Here is a 23214-nt window from a genome sequence, read left to right on the forward strand (position 1 = left end):
TCAGGTTTTTCTCCAAAGTAACAATTGATAGGACAAGAGGTAACGGCTTCAAGCTCTGCCAGGGAAGGTTTAGATTGGGTATTAGGAAACATTTCTTCATAGAGAGGGTGCTCAGGCATTGGAACAGGTTGCCCAAGGAATTGATGAAATCACTCTCCCTGGAAGTATTCACAAACCATGTAGATGAGGCTCTCAGTGACATGATTTAGTGGTGGCCTAGGCAGTCCTGGGGTAAAGGTTGGGCTTGATGATCTCAAAGGTCTTTTCCAACCAAGCTGATTCTATGATTCTATGAAACTGAAAAAATCCTTGGTTTATGAAACTGGAAAAATCAAACCATTATTGACATTAGGCATGATTACCACCCAAACAGTGAGTTTGTGTTTGTGAAATTTAAAAAGGCCTAGTTTCAAATTGAAAGTACAGAGATAACAGTGGTAGCTTGAGGAACTGCTCAAGACTTGTTTCAAAGTGTCTATGTCTGTCTTTCACAAGAAAAAAAAGGATTAATTTTTAATACACTATAGAGAATAAGTGGTGTTTGCAGGAATGAAAAATGGGAATGTGGACTTCTGCATAGACTCCTCAAGCTTCTTGTGAAATGCGTCTTCCTAAAGGGCTCCTGAATACTAAATTGATCACAGCCAAAGAAGGCAGAAAAGTTTTACTGATGACTACTAACAGAGTTAATGGCAGAGGGTGAACCATTCTTAATTTGCCTGTCCGTGGTAGTGCCCGTTTATTTCAGGAAGGTTACTTACATAGCAGGAGACCATCCTGCTGGTCTTTAAATAGCTTAAACTTTTCTGTAATTGTCATGTCCTGAATTTTGTCGGGCATTCCATTAATACTTCTTGGAGCCAGAGTAACCAAGTTGAAAATGTGTATCCTTCATCAGCTAGAAAATGGGTGGGCACCTAATCCTCCTGTAAGTCAGTAACTTTTGTCAAATATTTCAAAACACACTAGTGATTCATGTGCTTCCCTGAGTTTGAGGTTTCTTTTGTTTTCTTGTCTAACCTCAAGCAGGTTAATTAACACTTTGTTCTTGCTGATGAGGTGAATATCCTAGGGGAACATCTACTTACTTGTTAAATGCTTTGCCACTTGGGTGGTATTCTTCCCATATGGATTTTTGACTCTAATATGATTTACCTTCTTTAATGTATGTGTAAGTGGTTAAAATTTAGACCCATCCTTAAGAAACCTTGTCTTTATGATTGTTTTCTTTATTACTGTTAACAAATTCTTTTATCTTGGGTTAACTCTTCCATAGGGCAAGCAGACGGTACAATAGTGCCTATCCATGAAAAATATCAAAGGGTGAAACAGTTTCAGTTTTCTCAACAGCTCCTATGTTCATGAAGTAGCATTTTTCAATTAAAAACTTAAGAGCTAGAATGTCCTAATCAACACGTTATAAAACACACTAAATTGGTGCAAAAACATGCCAGTCGCTGGGGGAGTATAAGCAGTCGAGTGTGTTCTGCAGTTGCTCTGCTGCAATCTTTCCATATGTATCTGCACTTGCCATTGTTGGAGACAGGATACTGGTCTAGGTGATTGTTGTGGTTTAAACTCAGTCAGCCATGCAGCTGCTCTCTCACTCCCTCCCTTCCCCCCCCCACTCCCGGAGGGATGGGGAGAAGAATCGAAAGAACGTAACTCCCACAGGTTGAGATAAGAACAGTCCAGTAACTAAAGTATAACACAAACCACTGCTGCTACCACTGATAATAATAATAATGATAAGGGAAGTAACAAAGGAAGAGAATACGACCTGCCAACCGATACCTAGCCCAACTCAAGCAGTGATCTAACCCTTCCATGTAACTGCCCGCACTTTATATAGTGGGCATGACATGCTGTGGTATGGAATACCTCTTTGGTTAGTTTGGGTCAGGTGTCCTGTCTCTGCTTCCTCCCAGCTTCCCCTCCTCCCTGACAGAGCATGAGACTCACAAAGTCCTTGGTCAGACTAAACATTACTGAGCAGCAACTAAAAACGTCGGTGTTACCAGCGCTGTTCTCAGGCTGAAAGTCAAAACCACAGCACTGCACCAGCTACTAAGAAGGAGAAAAACGACTGCTACTGCTGAACCCAGAACAGTGATCTTACAGCCTCCCCTATTAGGGTTACATGTTTTATTTCACCTTCATCATATCAGAGATAGGCTTCTCTATGCATTAAAAAGTAAATCAGTAATTTTGGAAGCTTCTGAAGTTAATTGTAAAGCCTTTTTTCTTTAGGTCTATGTATGGCACTGGTCTTTTAAAGTCTTTAAATCGACACCGAGATGAAATCTATCTTCTTGCTCTTTTGATAAAGTGACTCTTGCACATTTGTACAGTAATTCCGTACAGTTTATTGGGATCATGGGAAAGGAGAGCTGCAGTTATAGATGGTTCTGTTAGGAATAGTAACAGAACATAAATATTTGAGGGATTACTCAGTAGTGGGCAATGAATGTTTTGTCCTTGTGAAATGCCAGTCTCTAATTAGCAGCAGGAGACAAGGCTTTAACTACAGGGTGGATTTTCAGCAGTAGCTGCCAAGATGCAAGAGAGGCTGCGGAAGCAGATCAAGCTGTTAAATACATTACCAGAATGATAAGAATTTCAAGTGATAAGAAAAAGGTACATTCCTTTTGAATACCTTTGTAGGAAAATAGTGCTGAAATAAATGTTAGAAACATCTCAGCTTGTCCATGTAACGGCCTGTAGTCAGATGTGATGTAACCAATTGCCAGTCTTTTAAACTGGTCAAGGTTAAAATAAAAGCTGTCTTGGCAGGCCTTTTCAGATGGAATAGGAGAAGAAAAGATGACTGTGAAGAACACCAAGATCAAAAGGAAACTCAGTCCCCTCCTTTCTGAGCTAATCTTTTCTTTTGCTGAAGAGTCCAGTGGTATTCTGCTCCCAAAAAATGTGATTCTTCAAAAGGTAGGGAAGTTGTGACCTCCTTTGATAAAGTCATCATTCATGTTTAAGCAGTGCTTTTCCAGGCTGGTCTTGATTTGGAAAAGGTGACAGGACAGACAAATCGGAATTCAAAGTTCTCTGCATGGTAGCACACTTGTTCCTCAGTTTTGGCTCCACCAACATCATCTCCTGGCAAGTCTGCTAAATGTCTAGCAGTCATCAGGCATGCCTTTTGGCAGAGTGCTCTGGTAATATCACAGTTTCCTTCCCTTAAACTATCAGCTCTTTTTCAAGATACTTGCTCTGTTCCCACAGTTCTCTCTTGGGTTTCTGTTTTTTCAGACATAGCTCTGTCTTTGCAATAGGAAGAGGTTTGGTTGGGTTTTTTTTACATACAGAATTTAGATCAGATGTATTCTCTATCCAAGCTTTTGGTATTTCATGAGACTGCCTCAGATCCACAGCCCACACGCCTGGACCTAAAATATGTCAGATTTTCCCCAGATGTGTCCCTCTTTTGAGGGCTTTGGCCATGAGCCCGAGGTTTTTGGATATGTAGTAATCCCAGGCAAATGGCAGCTGCATGAGCACAAATCAACTGCACAGTATGTGAGCTGTTTCCCTGACACCCACAGCTATGGCAAACCTGCTGTGTGGATGATCTGGTTGTGCGTGGTAAATCCAGCCTGCTGTTTGGGCAGGTCTCCTGTGCTGAGATGGCTCTCATGTCACTTGTAAACATCCCTGGGGTTTTCTGGCAGGCAGGGAGCCCTGGGTGAGTCTACGAATGTCCTACCTGAACACCAGAAGATGGCAGTGGGGCCGCAGAGAGCACAATAAGAGAACAATAGCCAAGGTTCCCGAGAATATGGGCATAGGAGGGTACCAGGGTAAAAACACAGATCAGGACTAGGCAATTACTGGGCACTAAAGGAATGCACTTGAGGTCCAGGCAGAACCCCTTATGGAGCATAACTGGATGTGGTCTTTTCTCTCCCTCTTAATGCCCAGTTGGTTGATCAAGCCATAGGTGAAGTGAAGCAGTGGTGATGCACTAGTCTTGACTGTGGTAAGTCATGAGCGTATTTTTGGAAGAGCTAGCTATTGAAAAGTGAATTAAAAAAGGTTTTATTTCAGAAGGGCAAGAATCACAAAATTAGTTTCATAAGGTCAGCTATACTTAAAAATCACAAAATTAGTTTAATAAGGTCAGCTGTACTGAAAAGTCACAAAATTAACAAGGTCAACTATACTTAAGAGCCTTAAATGGACTTAATACAGAAGAAAGGGGGAAAGCTTTGCTTGTTTAAATTAGAGGTGTAAAATTTTCTAGTTATATCACAAACAGGCAGAAATGGCAGGGACAGGCTCTAGGCCTGATTAGATCAAGAGTCATTTCTGAATGAATTACTGGTTCTGGGAAAGAAACTATAAGGAGTAGAAAGAAGCTAGATATGAAATTATGAGAATTTGCAAAATAAATTAAAGCAAGTAGCAAAACCATCTGGAGATACGTGTGTATCAAAATAGAAAACAAACAAAAATAACAACAGAAATATTGCAGTGTGTAGATGGAATAGAGATTGAATAGTCTGAAATTTTATCCCCAAAATGAATTACTTCATTTACAGCAGTATTGAAAGCAAGGGTGAAAGAAGATGGATGATGGGAATGAGGAAAGGCAAAATACCACGTTTAAAGCCAAGAATTAAAGAATTTAATATGCTCCTGTCAGGGGAAATGACTAATCTTTATCCCAGAATTCTGAAAGCACATCTAAAATTACACATCCGTAAGCAAGTATTTTAAATAGATCTGTCAAGTTGGGTGTGGAACTGTGTGACTAGAGAATAGGAAATAAAATATTTTTTATTTGAGAACAGAGGACAAAGTAATCTTACAGAACTGTTAGTTTCACCTTAATAACATTCAAGGCATTAGAACAAATGCTGAAGGAGAATGTAATTACAGACAAGAGAGGTAAATGAAACCTTGACTATAATTAAATGAATTTTTGCCAAAAGTAGTTCACACCAGACTAAACTGATAGTCCTTTAATGGAAGAACTGATGTTTAGCAAGGGGAAAATGATGGAAAATGATCTAGGTGAATTTTGATTGAGCACTTGACACCATGCCACGATGGAAACCACCAGCTCAACTGGAAAAGACAAATGTTACTAGAAAAAAAAAGGGTGAAGTAGGTATGCAAGCAATTTATGGGCGTATGAGCAAGTAGTAATGTCCAAGGTCAAGCACTGAGCTGGAGCAAAGTTGCTACTTAAGTTCCTCATGGGCCTTTTTTTTTTTTTTTTTATGACTTTGAATAAAAATATAGGAATGTGGAAATATTAGTGAGGAATCATCATCGACAACTAAGAATATCATGCAGAGGAGGAAATGATGAATTGGAGGTGTGAAATTAAAGACACAGCATGAAACCACCCACTACAGCACTTTGGTACCAGTGACAAGAAGATCCTCTACAAACTGGAAGATAATTGCTGAAAACAATGAAGGAGGAGAAAAAACTGGGGTAATACTAACCTCTGACTTACAGTGGGGAGTTGGTGGTGTTGCATTTAGAAAGGCAAGCCTGATCCTGAAAGGTGTCTTTCGTCAAGGTAAGGAATCATTGTACAATCATTGCCATTGTGCAGGCACTGATGAGATCTCACCTGTAATTCTTGCCGCTTTCAAGGAGGAGCTGGGAAATGTAGTTCTACCTTGAAAATGGGAAACAACGACTTGGGTTAAATAAATCAAAACCCCTGAGTTACTCAGATAAAACACCAACAGCATTTTGTAAAAGACTTCCTGTTACCAGCAGATCCAGGAGTTGGTGCTTAATGCATGGTTAGTTCTGGGGGAACAAGTAGGCAATATTCCACTTGGGAAGTTGCTGGTTTTAAATTCTGTGACTTCCTAAGTATGTTGCTTACCCAGAAAGCTTATAGACAGGAATGAAGTTCACTCTTGGGCACTTGAATCTCATTTAGGGTTGAAGAAGGGGAGGCCTACTTTACAGAAGGACTTTGAAATCATAAAACACCCAAGAAATCATAGAAATGGAAGTTAAATTTAGCTAATTTGCCAATCTTACTGCTTCTTGAATCTTAAAATCGGTCCTTCTCCCTTCTGAAAACATCCAGGCTGCGTCTAGGATTGTGCCTTAGCCTCAGCAAATAGACTCCTGGCTTATGCACCAGATGTTGTTTGAATACAGCGAAGAATTGTTGGGGATGAGGATTTGCTCAGAGTACTGCAATGGGTTTGTGGTCTAATTCAAGCTGCTGTCCACAGTGTGCTTCAGCAAAACCACATAGCCCTCAACTAAGTTACTAAGCAAAATACTCAATTTCTGTTAGATATTATCCAGATCAACCACTTAACAGAACACAAAGTAGACTGGGATGTGTGGTAGGTTAATGAAGATTTACAGAATTAAAGGAATAAAAGTTAAAGGGAAGTGCAAGGATGCTCTAAGATGTGTGAATTATCATGCTCTAGGATCTAAAACAGCGTGACAAGGCTTGGAAAAAAACAGGTGCTACGTTTTCATTATTGAAACATTCCATTCAGATGCCTGGTTCTAGTCGCTGTCAGAAACAGGAATCTGAATCAGGTGTGGCCCTTCATGTCCTGTCTTCCTCTGTAAGAACAACTACTCCAGGTGAAAGAAATGAAGGGCTCCCTTATTTCTTTGAGTAGCCAAATATACCTCATAATCTTCATCTCTAGGTAGTGTTTGAGACCCGTATCTGACTGGCACCTTACTCTTTTTTCATGCTTCTTTCACAAGCACGCATGACTCAAAAATAAAACACCATTCACCCTTGTGAAAAACACAGGGGCTTGGCTGAAAAGAGAGCAGAAATGTTGCTTGTCTTTCTGCTCCAGCATAAATCCTTCGTATGAATCTCTTTCTCTCCTGGCCATGGACTTTCTTTGAATGTCTTTGATTTTCTAAAAAACACAGAATCAGATAATAATGTAAAAAGAGGGTGAAGCCCTGTTAAATCAAGCTAAGGGTTGAACACCAAGGGTAGGGGAAGACAGGATGGTGGGTGATGAAAATATCCTAACAAAGGCCTGCACAGCAGGCAGGAGCAGTGGTTGCATGAGCCAATGTTATGCTGTTATGTTGCTCTGTACTTCTGGCACCACTACTGTCTGGGACTGTTCTCAGACAGGATTACAGGGTTATTACTGAAGGGCACTTTGTAAAATTGCACAGTCTGCAGTGAGATAAAATCTAGCAATAGAAAAAAAACAGCTGGGGGGTCTTGAAAAGGCCAGCTCAGTCTCCTCTGCCCCTTGTCCTTGCACCTTCAGCAGCTCCGGAAGGAAAGAGCACTGTCTCAGAAGGGAAGGTAGGAGGTTATATCAAGGCATCAAGCTGTGTAATTCCAAAACCCCACCATGGCAAAAGAAGCAGGGGTGAAACACTGATGGGTAATGTCTACCTGGTACTTTGTTCTCAGTCATGAGAAATGCATTCTTTGTGGTTGTTTTGCTGCAAAACAGAGCCTTAGCATAGCCCTAGGAATGGAGTTACAATGGTTTGTAAGAGCAGCAAAAAGTGAGTAGTAATGGTAATTTACCAAGTATCTTTAAACCTAAGATCTTGAAGCCAGGATGACAAATATTTCCTAGTGGACTTAGCTGCTAGACCAGTGGTTTCCCACTGCTTCTGGGTCGCAGAAGTAGTTTCCCAGTAGAGATGACAATCCCTTCATAGTCAATCTAGACCTACTAACACTTTTTCTCATCACCTTTCACAGATCTTTCATAGTTGTGGTGAATGAAACACCCCAGAAGATGGATCCTATGAGGCTGAAAAACACAGGGGATAGTGGGACAAAAAATCTCAGACAGTGCTAGTATCATTTGTTCACTCGAGTCCTTCTGGAATGGGGAGCTTAAACAGAAGTTGCAGAATCCATCATGTGGACAGAAGGAAAAGTTTATTGGTACATTTATAAAAGGAAATAATTTCTATAATACATTGTTATAAATATTTATAAATATTTTGTGGGACTTAGGGCCCACTCAAATAAATAAATAAATATTGCAATATAAATAAGGCTTTCTTATAGCTGGTGATTGCCAGCATCTCCTTTGAAGAATTAATTCTTTCAACATTTCTATACAGTTCTCTATAGTTACAAATATGGTTTTTGATGCAAAATCCACTGTGAATTCACTCTTAGCTTAGGGACTAAATCTCGTGACTCCTCATGGGGTGAGCAACCCTTCTTCCTTTATTCTAATGTACAAAATATATAGAGGATATATAGACTATAGAGTTGGTACAGAGGTTTAACCCCACCAACATTTTTCGTCAAAGTTTCATATATGTCAAGAAAGAACTTTTCACAATTCAAATTGCTGTAGGTCTGTTGACTTGGATCCTGGGGAGCTCAGAGGACTTACTTATGGCCGTTTAAGCAAAATGAAAACTTTGCTTGTGTAATTGCAGTCCAGAGTTCTCAAGGAGCAAAAGCCAAGAAGAATGGTATAGGAATCAAGTTGAATTAATTAACTAGAACATATAAATGTAATCATACCTCTCCACTGCATAGACAGCAAGGTAAAAAGTCTTGCTTTAATTTGGATAAGCAAGAAAATACGCAACTATCTGCCAGCCCTGAAATTCTCCTAAATTCATTAGCATCACTCCTTTCCTTTTGAGACCAGTCAAAACTATGATGAGTTCAGAGGATAGAAAACATCAAAATACAAGTCAGAACCCTTGGTCTAATCCTCATCATTTGACTCGTCCTGTGCTCTTCAGAGTTTACATCAATTAGGTTTGGTAGTGATCCTGGAACTTCTCTCTGGCTTGGAAATATGCAAAACTAATGTTTCTACATTATGTTTCCACATTGTGATGGTAGAACTCAGTCAATATAGAAGTATGATAAAGAAGCACTAGAGAGACAGTAAGACTCTCTTCTTTTTTTCTCAGACCTCAGCTTGGATTCAGTAAGTGTCAGGAATTACTCTTTCTACACAAGATCGTTTGATCCTGTCCTGTTTTCCTGTCAGTTATTCCAGTTTTCCATGTTTGCTGCTCCTGTGACAGCAGGGTGGTCACTTTTTTACTCCTATGGGCATCAAAAGAGACTGAAGAGCCAACTTAGCAGTTAAAAACAAAAATAGTAATTTTTATATAATAGTATAACAGTCTGTCTGCTGTGCTTGCACAGCCAGGGATGGTGCTAGTAAGGGATTCCCTGTCTTTGCTGGCATCTCAGATGCTCCAGGGCTCTTCCCAGTTACATCAGAAACATAATATTGGTTTCTTGTTTCATTCAGGTGAATTGGCATTTTCGCTGATGCACACTTACGGTGGTGATTCAGACCCTAAAATGTTTGGTTTGTATTCTTCTTTTAAAATATCTATCTTCTTTCCAGTAAAACACATCCCCATCTGGAAAATGACCAACTTGTTTTTTCCATAAACTGTCATCTATAGGTACAAAATTTGAAATTAAGGATTTTTTCCCAGGATTTCCAGTAGCCATTTCAACATTCAAACTGGATATGCCAGACAGTTCCTTTCACCTATTATATTCACCAGTGTCTTCAATTTGCAAGCAGTGGGACCACAGTTATTTTGTAATGTAGAAGCGAGGACTTGCGTACCTCCTGGCATCCATCATAGCATGAGGGTCATCTGGGTTGACCACGTCGTTCTGGTTGATTCTCATCGGTTCTCTGGGCACATGGGAAAAGTCTGTTTGCTGCTGCAGCTGAGATCCAAACAGAGAGATCTTTCTCTGTGGGACCAGGATCTGATGAGGATCCATTGGGTCAATATCTGCGCTTCTAGTGTTTCTGTGGGGTTCAGGTGTGTTGAAACGAAACAGAGGGATTTCATTTCTCCTGGATAAAAACTGGGAGTATGGTGGTGGATTCACACCAGGGAGGAAAGCTTGTTTAACTCTGCCTAAGCTAACCAGGAAGTTGTGTTTGAGAGATTGGTACACATCGTATCCATTTTCCAGTGTCTTGTGGTTGAACACACAGTCGTCTTGACTGAAGTAATGCTTAAGGGAAAAAGAAAGACACCTGTAAGCAGAGGGACTGGTGAATGCCAGGTTCCAGCTAAAGATGGAAAAAGGGACAAGGTCTTGCAGCAAATGTTTTTCTGATCTGTCAGCCGTGTAACTCAGGCTTAGTCAGAAGTAGATCTGAGATGCTTGCCCATGCTTTCAGCAAAGGTATTATAATGATAACACTGTTTTCTTTCAGAGACATTGTTTGAGCACTGTTTGAGCTACTCCCGACCCATGGCTCTATGCTACAGCAGGAATTCAGATTGGTTCATCACTGGATCTCGTTCTGCCCTTATTTACACAAGCAGGAACTCAGGTGATTTTTGTCAGCTCTACAACTCAATACAGTCAAAGAACAGGGGAAAGTTTAGCCTAAGTGGCAGGTTCTCAGCTCACTTAAATTTGCATCCTCCTACTGTAGCTATGCAGACTTGTCTAGCTGAGGAAGTAGGCACCATGGTTGCAGACTGCCCCTGCCTTTCAGGTTCGTCTTAGTAAAGGTCACTCACCGAACCAAAAATGTTTCCTCTCATGTCCATACACAGGTAGCGTCCACTCTTCACGCCTGTGATTATCACTGAGCCAGCACCCTCGGACTTGATCATTAGGGCACCTGTTTATTAAAACAAAGATGTCAAGTCCATGACCCAGATTGACTTTGCACTGTTGCTTTGCAGATCCACAGATGCTCTGGCTGGAAGTGTCCTCTGGGGATCTGAACAACCCTCCCCATGAGACCTGGGACTATTTGCCCACCCTACATCAGGTTAGCTGTTGGCTTTGTCTGTCTGAGTTTTGGAATGCTCCCAGGATGGAGACACCACCACCCCTCTGGGTGCCCTGTTCCAGTACTGCACTAACTCTCAAAGACAACTTTTAACTTCTCTTAGCATCCTCTCTGAAGTCCCAAACCACAGTATGGGGACATTGCCTTTAGTTCTGTCGCTGGCCACTACCAAGGGGAGTTTGTCTCTCTCACCTTTGTGACTGCCCTGTGTTATTAGGTCATCCTTAGGCTCCTTTTTACTATCTCAAACAAGCCCATCTCCCTCAGCCTTTCCTGATAGATCGTGCTTAAGGCCCCTGACCACCCTGAAAACCCTCTGCCAGAGCAGCTCCAGTTTCTCCACATCCACCTTGAACTGGGGCTGCTGTAGAGCTCCAAGAGCAGTTTCACCGGTGCTGAGTAACGTTGGAATAACTTTCCTTGATCTGCTGACCACAGTGGATGGTTTGCCTTCCTCTCAATGTGAGTGTTGGACTCAGTGCCTGCTGTAATCCTCAGGTCCTATCCAGGAGGGCTGTACATATCCAGCCTGTGCAGCTGCACGGGGTTGTTGCAGCCCTTGTGCAGAACTTTTCAGTTCTCATTTATCTCAGTGGTACTGTAGTGACCCAGCAGAGATTCAATGACCGTTCCTTTCACGACCCCTTTTGTTGTCTGATTTTTTACCCTTCTTGCTCCACCCTTCCCAGTACTGGTGTATTTGTTTCATGGCAGATATGGGAAAAACATGTTTTCCTGTCTGTTCTCTAGAACATCACTTTTGTTCTTGACCCATAAACCTAAAATGAGTTTTATAACACCTTTAAAGATGCAGGAAGAATAACAACAAGACAGTGCAAGCTTTCCTGCAAGTATTTCATTAGTAATTCCTTAAAAAGCCCCAAAAAACAAAAACAGAAAACCAGCAGAACATGATCTTTTTTTCTCCTTGATTATATAACTTGGAAAACATCCTTTGCTCCTTATAGACTTCTGTAAAAACATCATTACATATGCTTATGTTTTTAATTGAGTTTATGAAGACTCTATGCAGCAATAATACTGAACATGACTTTATGATTCCTAGCTACCTGTGATTTGAGTGCCGCTAAAAGAAAAGTACTTCTGAAATGCAATGAAAGCACTATAAGTCTTAAAAAACACCCTAATTTTTCTATCACCCATAGTGTTTGGGCCAGGTATTCTGCAAAGGAAGAAAAATACCTCAGTTTTCCATGAAAAATTAATTATGATAAGGCAATTTAAAAACCTTTTAGTTACAAGAGGGAATTTTTTTTTTCCCTCCCATAGTTATACTCCTCTGTCTGCCTGCCTAACAAGAGAAGAGGATTTTCTATAGGTAGTGAAGTAGCAAAAGCCTTGTTCTCCCTCCGCTACTCCCCTGAAGACTGAGGTTCTATAGTAAGCTACTTACTGTAAATGGTTTGGTGAGGAACACCATCAACATAGCCATCAGCGTTGATTTGGAGATGGAAGCTGTTCCTCTCTGTATCTGTGTAGAGGTGCATCAGGCGATCTCCATTCCCCCAGCTGGGATTCAGCAGTGGAGAGGAATTGGGAAAGGCGAGGATAGCCTTCAGGCTACAGAGTACCAGCAGCAAGTAGTAAGCACTGCTCTGTGGCATGGCTCACCCTTCCTTGCAGTTGGTCTGTATCTGCAACTTGATGTGAGTCTGTGCTTCTTGCTTGCTCTTGGTCACCTGTGTTTGGAGAGTGAACCCTCAGATAAGTTCCCTTCTTTTCTGCAGAGTCTTTTAAAGGGCAACAAAGTGACATCACACAGGAAAAACTTCTCCACATCCTTGATTTTTGTCAAAGCAACATTTTAAGTGGCCCTAAACCTCAAGGGAAGGATCTCTGGCTAAGCTGTGGGGGGGAAGAAATGTGAGGTTTCTAAAGACAGCTCACGAAAGCTAATCATATGTTCAAATGTTATCGACAACCCTGTGACATCTGAAAGCTTCCCACGCCCCTACTGTTAGGTCCAGGAAGAGCAATCCAGTGCGGTTTACTTTTACTGAAGGGAATGACCCTCCAGACCTGAACGATCCCTTTTTTTTTTCAGACATGTTTATTCAGATTGCCACCTGCCCTCTCGGTTTCCAAACTAGATCTGATTTACTGGAAACAGCAAATACTGATACCGTATTTTGCAAATGTATCAAAAGCTGATATTAGTTTGCTCTGGGCCTGATTCCTCCTTCATTGTGGTATAAGTTTAGCAGTAAACTTGTGGTGCTGATATTTGTGTCACTCCATTTAAGCAAAGGAAACTTGATATGAGCATGACCCACTTCAAATAAGTTGTCCCTTTTATTTCTCCTGATTCCTTTTGAGTCACTCAAATAATTTAAAGCTGGCCAAACAGCTGAAAATCACCTGTAAAACATTTAAAACTGCATGTTTGTTCCTGCATTGGACATCTGCTTGGCAGTCTTTCCTGGAGTCATAGGGGTTAGTGTGACCAGTAGATCTAGGATCTGCATCAAGCCTGAATCGCTCATACTGGCACATTTTCAGTAATTCAGGTACAGCAAGCAAGCTTGGAAGGACTCCATAGGTAAAAGTAGCAAGTGGACAGTGATGTTAAAAAATGCTCCAGGACACAATACCTGCTTTCCAGTTGTTCTGCCAATGTTCTGCATCTTTACAAGCAAATTTTCTGATTTAAAAAAAATACGTCCATTTATTGTATGAAAATGCTGTACTAATGCAACACTGTGTAAAGGGTGATAGGAAGAACTGGTTATAAAACGAGCCTGTGTTAAGTTTTCTTTCAAAAATTAATACAAAACTGAAAAGAGTACAGAACACTTTTTTTTTGTTTTTAAGGGAAAATGAAGATTTTAATTGTAGCAGTCTTAGGTTCAGTTGCAATCTGTTGTTGGACAGAGCATGAAGAATTCTTAGTTTCATTAATAAGCTGTGTAGCAATGCCGCCAGCACCAAACATGGATTGATGGATTGATACAAGTGAAACCAACTGAAGAAGCCGATTTGATTTGCTTTTATTGCTTAAAATTAGCAAAATACTGCCAAATTCTTCTGTCGTACCTGTGTAAATCCAGAGACTTGCATCAGTGTATATACACTGTGTAATGACAGCATTGTTTAGCCAAAATGTATAAGGGTCATATCTTACCCTAAGTAGAGTGACAAAGCTGTCTTCACTGAAAGGAAAGCAAGCTAGGCTACAGATGTTTTACTGGTTATAACATCTGACATGCTTCAATTTAAAGGATATCTCGCAAAGAAAGTAGGGTTGTTTTTTCTTTTTAAAGTGACGTGTCTATTTATTGTTGAAATTATCCACCAATATTTCTCACTCTGGTATTAAAACAAATGTTTGGGGGGTTTGGTTTGTTTATTGTTTGTTTATTTGGGGTTTTTTTTGTTCCCTTCCACTGGAGTACCATGGAAATGTGCATATGTATACCTCAGAAGCTGTTGCAAAAGTTTCTGTGAGAGGCACTTGTGTGAGAGGCACTCATGTTCTTCTGTGAGAGGGTAGAGTGTCCTCTTGGGGTTTTTTGTGATTCTTTTGTGAATGCAGTTTTTCTGCTTTGATATTTCATATTCATCATGACATTTTTCTATGCTTGCCATTGTCCGCTGAGCTGATCTCTCTCCACTGTCATAGCTGCAGAGAAACAGATCTCAGATGTTAGAAAATGTATTGAAACCCCATTTTAGCACATGCCAGTTGTGAGCAGCTGTTTCAGTGTTTTATGTGTCAAAGAAGCAAAGACTGCTTTCACATGCTTAAATTGTTTGACATATTCAAAATTTTCCTATAGGGTCAGCTTAACTCCAGACTCCTCAGAGCTCTGTTTAAGCTGCTGGGCTAAAGTTAATGTACTTAAGTCTCTGTGAAGACCATAAGGCAAATTTTGCCTTTTCATAGGCCTTTGTTTTAAATCTATGAATGACCACTGCACATTGTTCTTTTTAACAGTCCATTTCTTTTTTATTCCAGGCTGATCCATTTATTCCTTCTGTTGGTATGCCACTTACCTTCTCCTCCCCATTCTGCTACTGAAGTAACCGGGTGTATGAAAGCTTGTTGACTTCTTCAGCTGTGTCTGTTAGCGATGACAGCCTTTCTCCTCATGTATTGTTACGCTGTTACATCAGCAATAATATTTCTGCACCCTTACCACGTATGTCGGTATTGCTTTTTTTAGATTTCTATATTGTTCTGAGAGGTTTGATGAATCAAGGCAGCTTTTCTCAGTTCTCAGTAAGTAATCAGCTGCAGTCTTACAGATATCACTTGATTTAGAAGAAAGAAAACCAGAATTGAATTTGAAGAGCAAAACCATTTCAGCGAACTCAGAACTGCTGTTCATCTTTAACTGCTAACTTAGTCTAAATGGATATTCAGGTAGTGCTCAGTTTTGTTCAAATAGGAAAACAGCTTAGTCCCTTCCATGAGGAGCCTACACTTTCAAGAAGATAGGAGGGAAAGGGGGTGCTGTGAAAACAGCCACGTGAGTACATGTGGAGCATGAGACATGCTAGTGGGAAAGAGTAGGTCTGACCTATACTGTAGGACTGAACACGGATGATTCTATGATCAAGATGGCCACACTGTCCACGTCCCATCTCAGCGATGTTATATAACCAGTGTCAAGTGCCACAGTGGCACAGGGCTTTCCTTGGAAGCATCCTGCGGCTGGGAGACAGCCTTGAGTTACCACCTGTGGTGGAAGTCAGGAACCACTGAGGTAAAGCAAGGAAATTTTCACTTTGGAGCGAGGTTGAAAGCAAATGATGGATGAGAAGCTCGCAGGCTGAAACTTGAAGAAACTATTGATGTTCTGCCCTTTAGTGGGTCTCATTCCCCTCTCTCTCTCTGCCATGCCTTCATCCCAGGCCTGTTGCTGCTGGCTCCATGCTCCTTGCTTCAGGGACAGCACAGGCCTGTTTAAGGCAATTAGTCTGGGTGCTGAACTGGGCTGGGTGCTTCAGCTGTAATGCCTCTGATATTTGTGCCTCATTGGTAGGAGTGCTAGCCCAGGACACACAGCAAATAGGGCACAGACCACTGAACATCAGTAAATAAACACCTTTAGTGCTGAATGAAGCAAATATTCAGTGAAAAGATTTGTAATTTATTTAAATATTATCATTTAACTGCAAATTATACCCAAAGCTGTACACAGAAGGAACTGAGTGAGGGTCATGGAAGCAGCCTGGGATCTGACTTTCCCTCATTTTGACTGCTTTGAGTTTCAGCATTAAGTCATTTTTGGATCAAAACTACAGTTTCAAATCTGTAAACCCCTGATCTCACTAACTGTATATCATCCCTTGTCCCACTGCTAGCAAAGTAACTCCTTTCTTTTATTGCTTATCACTGCAATCAACTGCAGATGACTCACAAGGGAAAGGCAAGTTTTTACAACAAATTTAAGTCACTACAAGTGATTTGCTCTCAGTCACCTCTTGCAGACCCCTTGAAAATGCTTTATGCACCATCCAAAATTTTCAGGCTAAAAAAGGGAATTTTCTGCTCGGTATAATGGGGTTGCCTTCCCTGTTACTACCTGCGAGTGAAAATGCACGTTCCCTCCTAGCACTGGACAAGCTTTCATCATGTAGGAGCACCTGTAGCACTGTTGCTCAATAAAGCATATTGACTTATATTTAAACAGGTGCGTGGTTTGTCCTTTTGCAGAACTCTGCGCTTTTTGGGTGTCTGGGGTGGCCTCAGGAAGCCTTTTGCTCTCCGCTGTTTCAAAGATCACAAGGGAGTTTGGGTTGACAGATTTGAAACCACCCCTGCTTTAAACAATTTCCCTTGCACTGCGTCTCTTCAAAAAAGGCAGGGAAATCAGGGGCCCTTCTCTCTGCCTCCCCTTCCTTAAAGTCACTGTAATAACTGGCTCTGGGACAATCACATCTTTTGTGTATTTGCGTTGCAAATACAAGGGTGGAGTGGCTCTCCAGAATTTATTCTAGGAATAATGACGCACTAAGCCAACGGTACATACAGTGGATGCTCTATGTGTCTGTGTGTGCAGGAGCCTTTGCCACAGACTTTACCCGGTGTTGTTAAACACATCCTGAGTGACCTTATTTGGATGTCCCATTCTTGTCACACTGCCCACGACTAAAGAAAACATCCTGGCTAGGTTCACCTACGTGAAACAAATGAGGTAAGCACAGCCCACTGGGTCTGGGACTGCAGCGTGTACTAGAAGTTTCTGCAATGTGCTTGCCAAACATATTGTTTTCGGTCTTCTGTTTCCCCCCCCTCACCCTTTCTCTATGCAGTAGACGTTTCTAATTTCAGAAGTGCTAAGTCACTTGCACAGACAGCTCAGACAGTGATATTGCTAGAGTAGCTTCCTTGATGCCTTTCTCCACAGCATGGGGGACGTATGGCCTTCCTGAGAAGTGCCCATCCTTTATTCTTGACACTTTTATTTCCAGTCAGGCAGAAGACTGGCGTAATCTTCCAGCTGTGGTTCACAGGACCAAAAAGGGGGGCAGCTTTCTACCTCTGGCTTTAGAGGCTGTGTGCTGTCAAAATTTAATGCAACAAAGGCAGAAAGGGCCCCAGTGTTTCACTGTATTCTGAGGAGGAGGTAGATAAGAAAACAGACTTCCTTGCCTGTAAATGTCCCAGATGGGCATTTGTGATGCTGTTTGTGTTGTTTTGTTCTAGCTAACTGAAATGAAGGGCCTCATTCCTCCTCCAGCTGAAATCCTTGGCAAAGCTCCCAGTCAAAGCAGAACCAGTCCGTAAAAGGTTGTGTTTTCTGAACAGAGAGTGTTTCTGCCATTTTAAAGGATCTGAATTTTCTTAGGTATTGTAGACTAGAGCTGCTGATACCCTCCATTTCCAAAGAGCTGCTTCCAGTTTATTGAAATGGAGTCTCCCAGGTTGTAGGACCCATTTCTCTGTGAATGGGAAGCCCCTTTCCAATGCAGACATGCTTCTCCTGCAGCTCAGGTCAGCATTTGGACACAACCAACCCCATAGATTATCTAATATGCTTGGTAGTAGGTACATGAGAAGATGTCCTTGCCCAAATGAGAAATGCCCGTGGGGATCTGAGGGTGGGTCCCAGCGTAGGAAGTGGGTGATAAGTGGTCAAGATGTGAGGTATAGTTGTGAGTGAGTACACCAAGAGAGTGAAGGAAAAGTGCACAGAGACATCTTTTCACATTTGGCTTTGGTAGCTGCTGCTTTTGTATAGGAGCAAACTCTGAGGTAATCTGCTTGAGTGATGCAGGTGGTTGAACTAAATGCCCTTTCTCAGTGTCTTGTGGTATCAAGCTCTCCTGATAATCTAAATCTGACTTAATATATATATATATTTAAAAACCCATAATTCCACCTCTTGGCGTGCAACTCACAATTGCATCTAAGGTGCCATAAGAATGAAAGAGTTTCAAGTTAATTCTGTCCCTACACACATACTTGTATCATCTCTTAGGTTTTTTTTCTCCTCAAAACTAGATAGCCCAGCTCAACTTGAGCTCTCACATGGAGGTCTCTTCATGCTTTCTCTGAGCATCCTTTGATTGTTGTTCTTGCTGCTCAGACTCCAGACTGAAGATCTTGATTTGCTTCAGTCCACCTTCTATAAAATAAAATCCACATGCCTAACGGTAAGAACCTGCAGCACTTGTCCATACCTTGTTTCATTGCGAGAACCTTCTTTCTTCCCTGGACACATCTCCATTGTTTCCTATATCCCATAATGCAGTATAAATAGAAATGTGCCCTTGGGGAAGCCTTCTTTTCCTGTGCTATTTTTCAGACTTGAAATTGAAGCATTTGGGTGTTCAGGGTTGAGGGGAACTTAAACGTCCTGATGCTTTTGTAATCTTTGATATTTGATTATGGCCACTATACTGAATCCAAGCCCTCAAAGCCAAATGCTGTTGAAATAGTGCTGCTATTGAACTGGTCAAGGAAATTTTTTTCTCCTGCACATCAACACACACAAAGTAGAGAACTCAACTTTACAGACACTTTTATAGATGTGTGAACTCCTTTTCTCATAAAACCATGCAGGGGTTGGTGGCACTCAGGTTGGAGTCCAGTGTTGTAAAATGTAGTTTGCTAGCATGGCAAACTACTTGCAACCTTTGAGGACATTTGGTTTTTCAGCTGCAATGGGATTTTACTCTTGAGAAATGCATGCCCTTACACAGGGGGTTAGTAGGGATGGAGATGGCAGCCTTATAAGCAGAAGCAATGTCTGAAACAAGCATTGCTCTTATACCCACTACTTCTAATGCAAAGAAAGTACAAAGATTTCCTCAGCTACTGCAAGACTTAACGTGTGATTCTGGATGCTAAAGCAACATGGAGCTCAACCTTTATAAATGGCAGGGCAAGATAAGCAACAGTAACATCATTTTTTTCACCTAAAACTGTGTTAGCTCAGCTTTGCTCAGAAGCTGGGGTCTGGTTGTGAGGTGTTTCTGTGATGGGGCACCTGGAGCATATAAAGAAGAGCTTATTAAGCTGAATGGAAATCTGGCAAAGATATGTCTTGAACTCTGCCCTCAGTTCATGTTCTCCATCACAGAATGGCTTTTCAGGTAGATTAGCAGCTACGCTATTTCCGAGTATTACAGACACAGTAGCTCTTCATGATGCTTCCTTGGCCTGTCATGCTGCTGGCAAGGAGGAACTTGAGCGACACACTGGACCCCACATGCACAGGTTCATCAGCTGCTGGGACACTGATCCTGCACCTGGGCCCTACTGATCTTTGGCTGTTTCACAGCTGGCACAAGCTGGTGTCATGCTAGGGCGGGTTGGGAAATGCATTCTCTTTCAAAGAAGACAAGTAGGCTGGTTTTGTCATCTTTATGGAAGCTTTGGACTCTCATCAAACTGCTCAGTTTTCCAAAAACAAAGATTTGCTGGCTGACATTTCCTTTAAAACTTGAAAATGCAACTTAATACTTTCTTTTTAATAAAAAAAATAATCTTTTTAACATTTCCATAGCCCTGATTGACCTTTTTACATGCCAGAGGCTGCCTAGCCTGTACGTGTCTCTTTGACACTGGTGTCGCTTCAAGACCCCTCCATGATTCATTCATCCCTCAGGCTCCACTTCTGGGGAAAGAGTGGAAATTAAGTCAAGTTAACACCTTCATGGCATCTGATGAACAGCTCAGCATAATGTGAGGTTGTGCAGAACACAAACATGCATAAGAAATTTCCCACAGAAGAAATTTCCCAGTCACTCAAGTGGGCTGTACTCCTGCATGTTGGTTGTTACAGGGGTGTAGAAAATAAATCCTATTTGAGATTATTCTTGTCTTCTTTTGAAATCTGCAAGTTTCCCTCTAAAATCTGCAAGTTTCCCTCTAAAATCTGCAATATGATGTCTACAGATATGCTCAAGGTGTATTCTTTCTCCTGTTGTGCTTGCTTCTAGGTCGTTAGGAATCCTGAGAATCTAGCCTTCACAAGAAAATCAGTTCATGCATCCATCTCCTCTTGTAGTATACTGCAAGGTGACTAAAAATAGGCTGAGAGACTGTTTTATTTTGGTAAAACTGTTTTATGCAAAGTTTCCTATTTCCCAACATTGCTGTTAGTCTAGCAGTGGAATTTAGTGCTTTTGCATAGGGTTAGCTATGTGACTAAGTACTTCATGTATTTTCACTAAGGGACTGTGGATCAAGCTAGGCAATATCATGAAGTTAGAGTCAAATAAGCTGCTTGTTCCCATCAACTCAGCCTGAGATCTGAAGGCCTGGCTTCATGGAAGCACTTCCAAGAGTCAAGGTATGGTAAGGATTTGTCATGCGTCCACTGTTTTGCAGTAACTGCTTGTGTTTTGACCTTGTGGCAAATATAAGCTGTTTGTCCCTCCCTGGGAGTGGAGCATCTCCCTTATGAGGAAAGGCTGAGGGAGCTGGGTCTCTATAGTTTGGAGAAGAGGAGACTGAGGGGTGACCTTATTAGTGTATATAAATATATAAAGGGGGAGTGTCATGAGGATGGAGCCAGGCTCTTCTCAGTGGCAAACAATGATAGGACAAGGGGTAATGGGTACAAACTGGAACACAAGAGGTTCCACTTAAACTTGAGAAGAAACTTCTTCTCAGTGAGGGTGACGGAACACTGGAACAGGCTGCCCAGGGAGGTTGTGGAGTCTCCTTCTCTGGAGACATTCAAAACCCGCCTGGACACATTCCTGTGTAACCTCATCTAGGTGTTCCTGCTCCGGCAGGGGGATTGGGCTAGATGATCTTTTGAGGTCCCTTCCAATCTCTAACATACTGTGATACTGTGTGATACTGTGATAACTGGGGCAGCTAAAGTGCTGTTGAAAACTGATGATGATCTCACTGAATGACACCTATGCAAGTTATTGTAGCTACCTTCCTTATGTTTTGGCAGCCTCCTCAATAACCTGGAAGGTTTGTGTTAGCCCAGTGAGTCCTGGGCCCAGGTCACAGATGGAATAACCCCAGGAAAAAGAAACAGGCTCTGATTACCTGGAACAACTCAGTTCTCATCACAAATACTTGAGAAAAAAATAGTTATTCTTCTACAAACAGCCCTGAAACACATATAATTGCAAATGACTCTGTTGGTTTATACACTATTGCTAGTGATTGTTCATTTGACATAAGTTGGTATGGTTGTGTTGTTCTTGGAGGAGCTATTCTAGGGTTGCGAGCTCTGGCCCATGAAATCATAAGCGCACAATAAAATTGTGAATCGTAAACGGTTAATGTAGGGGACAGAAATTTAGTCCCAATCAAGGCATTTTGGTCCACACCCTGTAACAAAAAATAACCAACAGCAACATGCATGCATGCATGCAATCCAGGATTGAATAATACATTCACATCTCATGATCCAAGGACACAGCTTGTTCAGCTCATCTGGACTTGTTGGCCCCTTGGATTTTGGCCAAACACTTTTCAGCAGACTACAGCTTCCAAAACAAACATGCTTTTGGGTTGAGCTGGATGCAGAGCTTGGCTGGGGAGAAAAAAGACATCTCCGCTTGTGGCTGCATACTTGGTTGTTTGGTTTTAGGACTTTTTTCCAGTGATAGCTATTTCATCAGCCAGGATTGGTCACTGCACTGAGCTGTAAATCCAGTTTGCATTATATATATTAAACATAGAGATATTCACACACTGCTTGTCTTAGCCTCAGTCTCCCCCTGTTACCCAACTGCTGGAAGAGATTCTTACTTTCTCCTTTAATCTTGCATTCTGACACGGAAATCAAATGTCCTCCTGGCTTCTGCTGAGTCATTTGTAATTCCAAATGTGAGGCACAAGAGCTTGCAGTAGGGTCATTTTTCCAAGGAACAAAGTCATCTGTAGTTAAATGCCTGAGACCTAAATCTGTCTTCCACTGCTTAAACTGATGCAGAGCAGGGTGGCCTCAGTAAATTCCAAGAGTAAAACCCCAAAACCAGAATGCAAAACCAATTTGGGGTTATTTCCTTTTATGAGTGTATCTTAAGTTACACAGCCGACACTGACCAGCGCTCTGATGTCACCGAGACACCTTTAGATCATGGCCTGCAAATGTCTGTCAAAGATGCTGAATATCCTCTGCTTCCCTTAGCAACAGTGGGAATGGAACTGAGCATTGCTAAGCTCCATAGGGACCAGACTATTTCACAACATTTTAATTTGTTTGCAAATCACTTAATGAAATCCAGACAACAGCCTCACCCCATTGTCATGCTCTTACACAAAACTGTCTTAAATGAATGTCTGGCAGCTCCCTTGAGAGGCTGGAGGGGGAATCCCTGGTTTATAGACTCTCTGCCTTTGCCACTCCTTGCCCTCTGAGACTCCAGTGTAAGAAAGACTATCAATGCAACCAATAAAAAAACAATGGCATATTGGGTTGCATTAGCAAAAGCATAGCCAACAGATTGAAGGAAGTGTTTGTTTCCCTTTTCTGAGGTCACATCTGACAATGTGTCTGGTTTTGAACTCTATGTACACATTGCAAGAGAGATGTTAACAAGCTGGAGCAAGCCTAGAGAAGGGGGACTAAGGTGTGCGCAGACTGAAGCACGTGATGTACAAGGAGCAGCTGTTGGAGCCGCGTTTGTTCAGCCTGGAGAACACGAGGGTGCGGATCTGGTTGCAGTTTTTCTACATGAAGGACAGCATACAGAAGCGTGGAGTGATTATTATTAGCACGTGGAAAATACATTGCCTAGGTGTCTGTCTGCTCCCTACTTCTCAGAATTGCCCCAGTCCAGCCTGTATGGCTAATTTAGTTTCCTACCTTATCACTTTCGCAGCGTCCCCTGCCTGCGTACAGGAGGCAGTGCAGTGAATTTCAGTTCATCATCCAGGGTTAAGGACGAATCCTGTGGCAGAGCTGGGAGCTGAGTTCGGGATTCCCAGATACTAGTCGAGCACAGCGTAAACTGTTCCCGGCTTCCTCTGCAACTACAGAACCCCGGTGTGAAC

General features: G+C 41.7%; 1 protein-coding gene across 1 annotated transcript; it reads right to left on the reverse strand.

The window, feature by feature from the left end:
- Positions 1-9538: 9538 nt before the first annotated feature.
- On the reverse strand, positions 9539-12397 carry FGF23 (fibroblast growth factor 23; the record flags this gene model as incomplete). Its single annotated transcript, XM_080609948.1, has 3 exons — positions 9539-9976; positions 10495-10598; positions 12187-12397. The coding sequence occupies 3 exons, from the start codon at positions 12395-12397 to the stop codon at positions 9539-9541; spliced, it is 753 nt and encodes a 250-aa protein (XP_080466074.1).
- Between the last annotated feature and the right edge of the window lie 10817 nt (positions 12398-23214).

Source organism: Psittacula echo (assembly GCF_963264785.1).
Source record: "Psittacula echo genome assembly, chromosome: 1".
Taxonomy (NCBI): Eukaryota; Metazoa; Chordata; class Aves; order Psittaciformes; family Psittacidae; genus Psittacula; species Psittacula echo.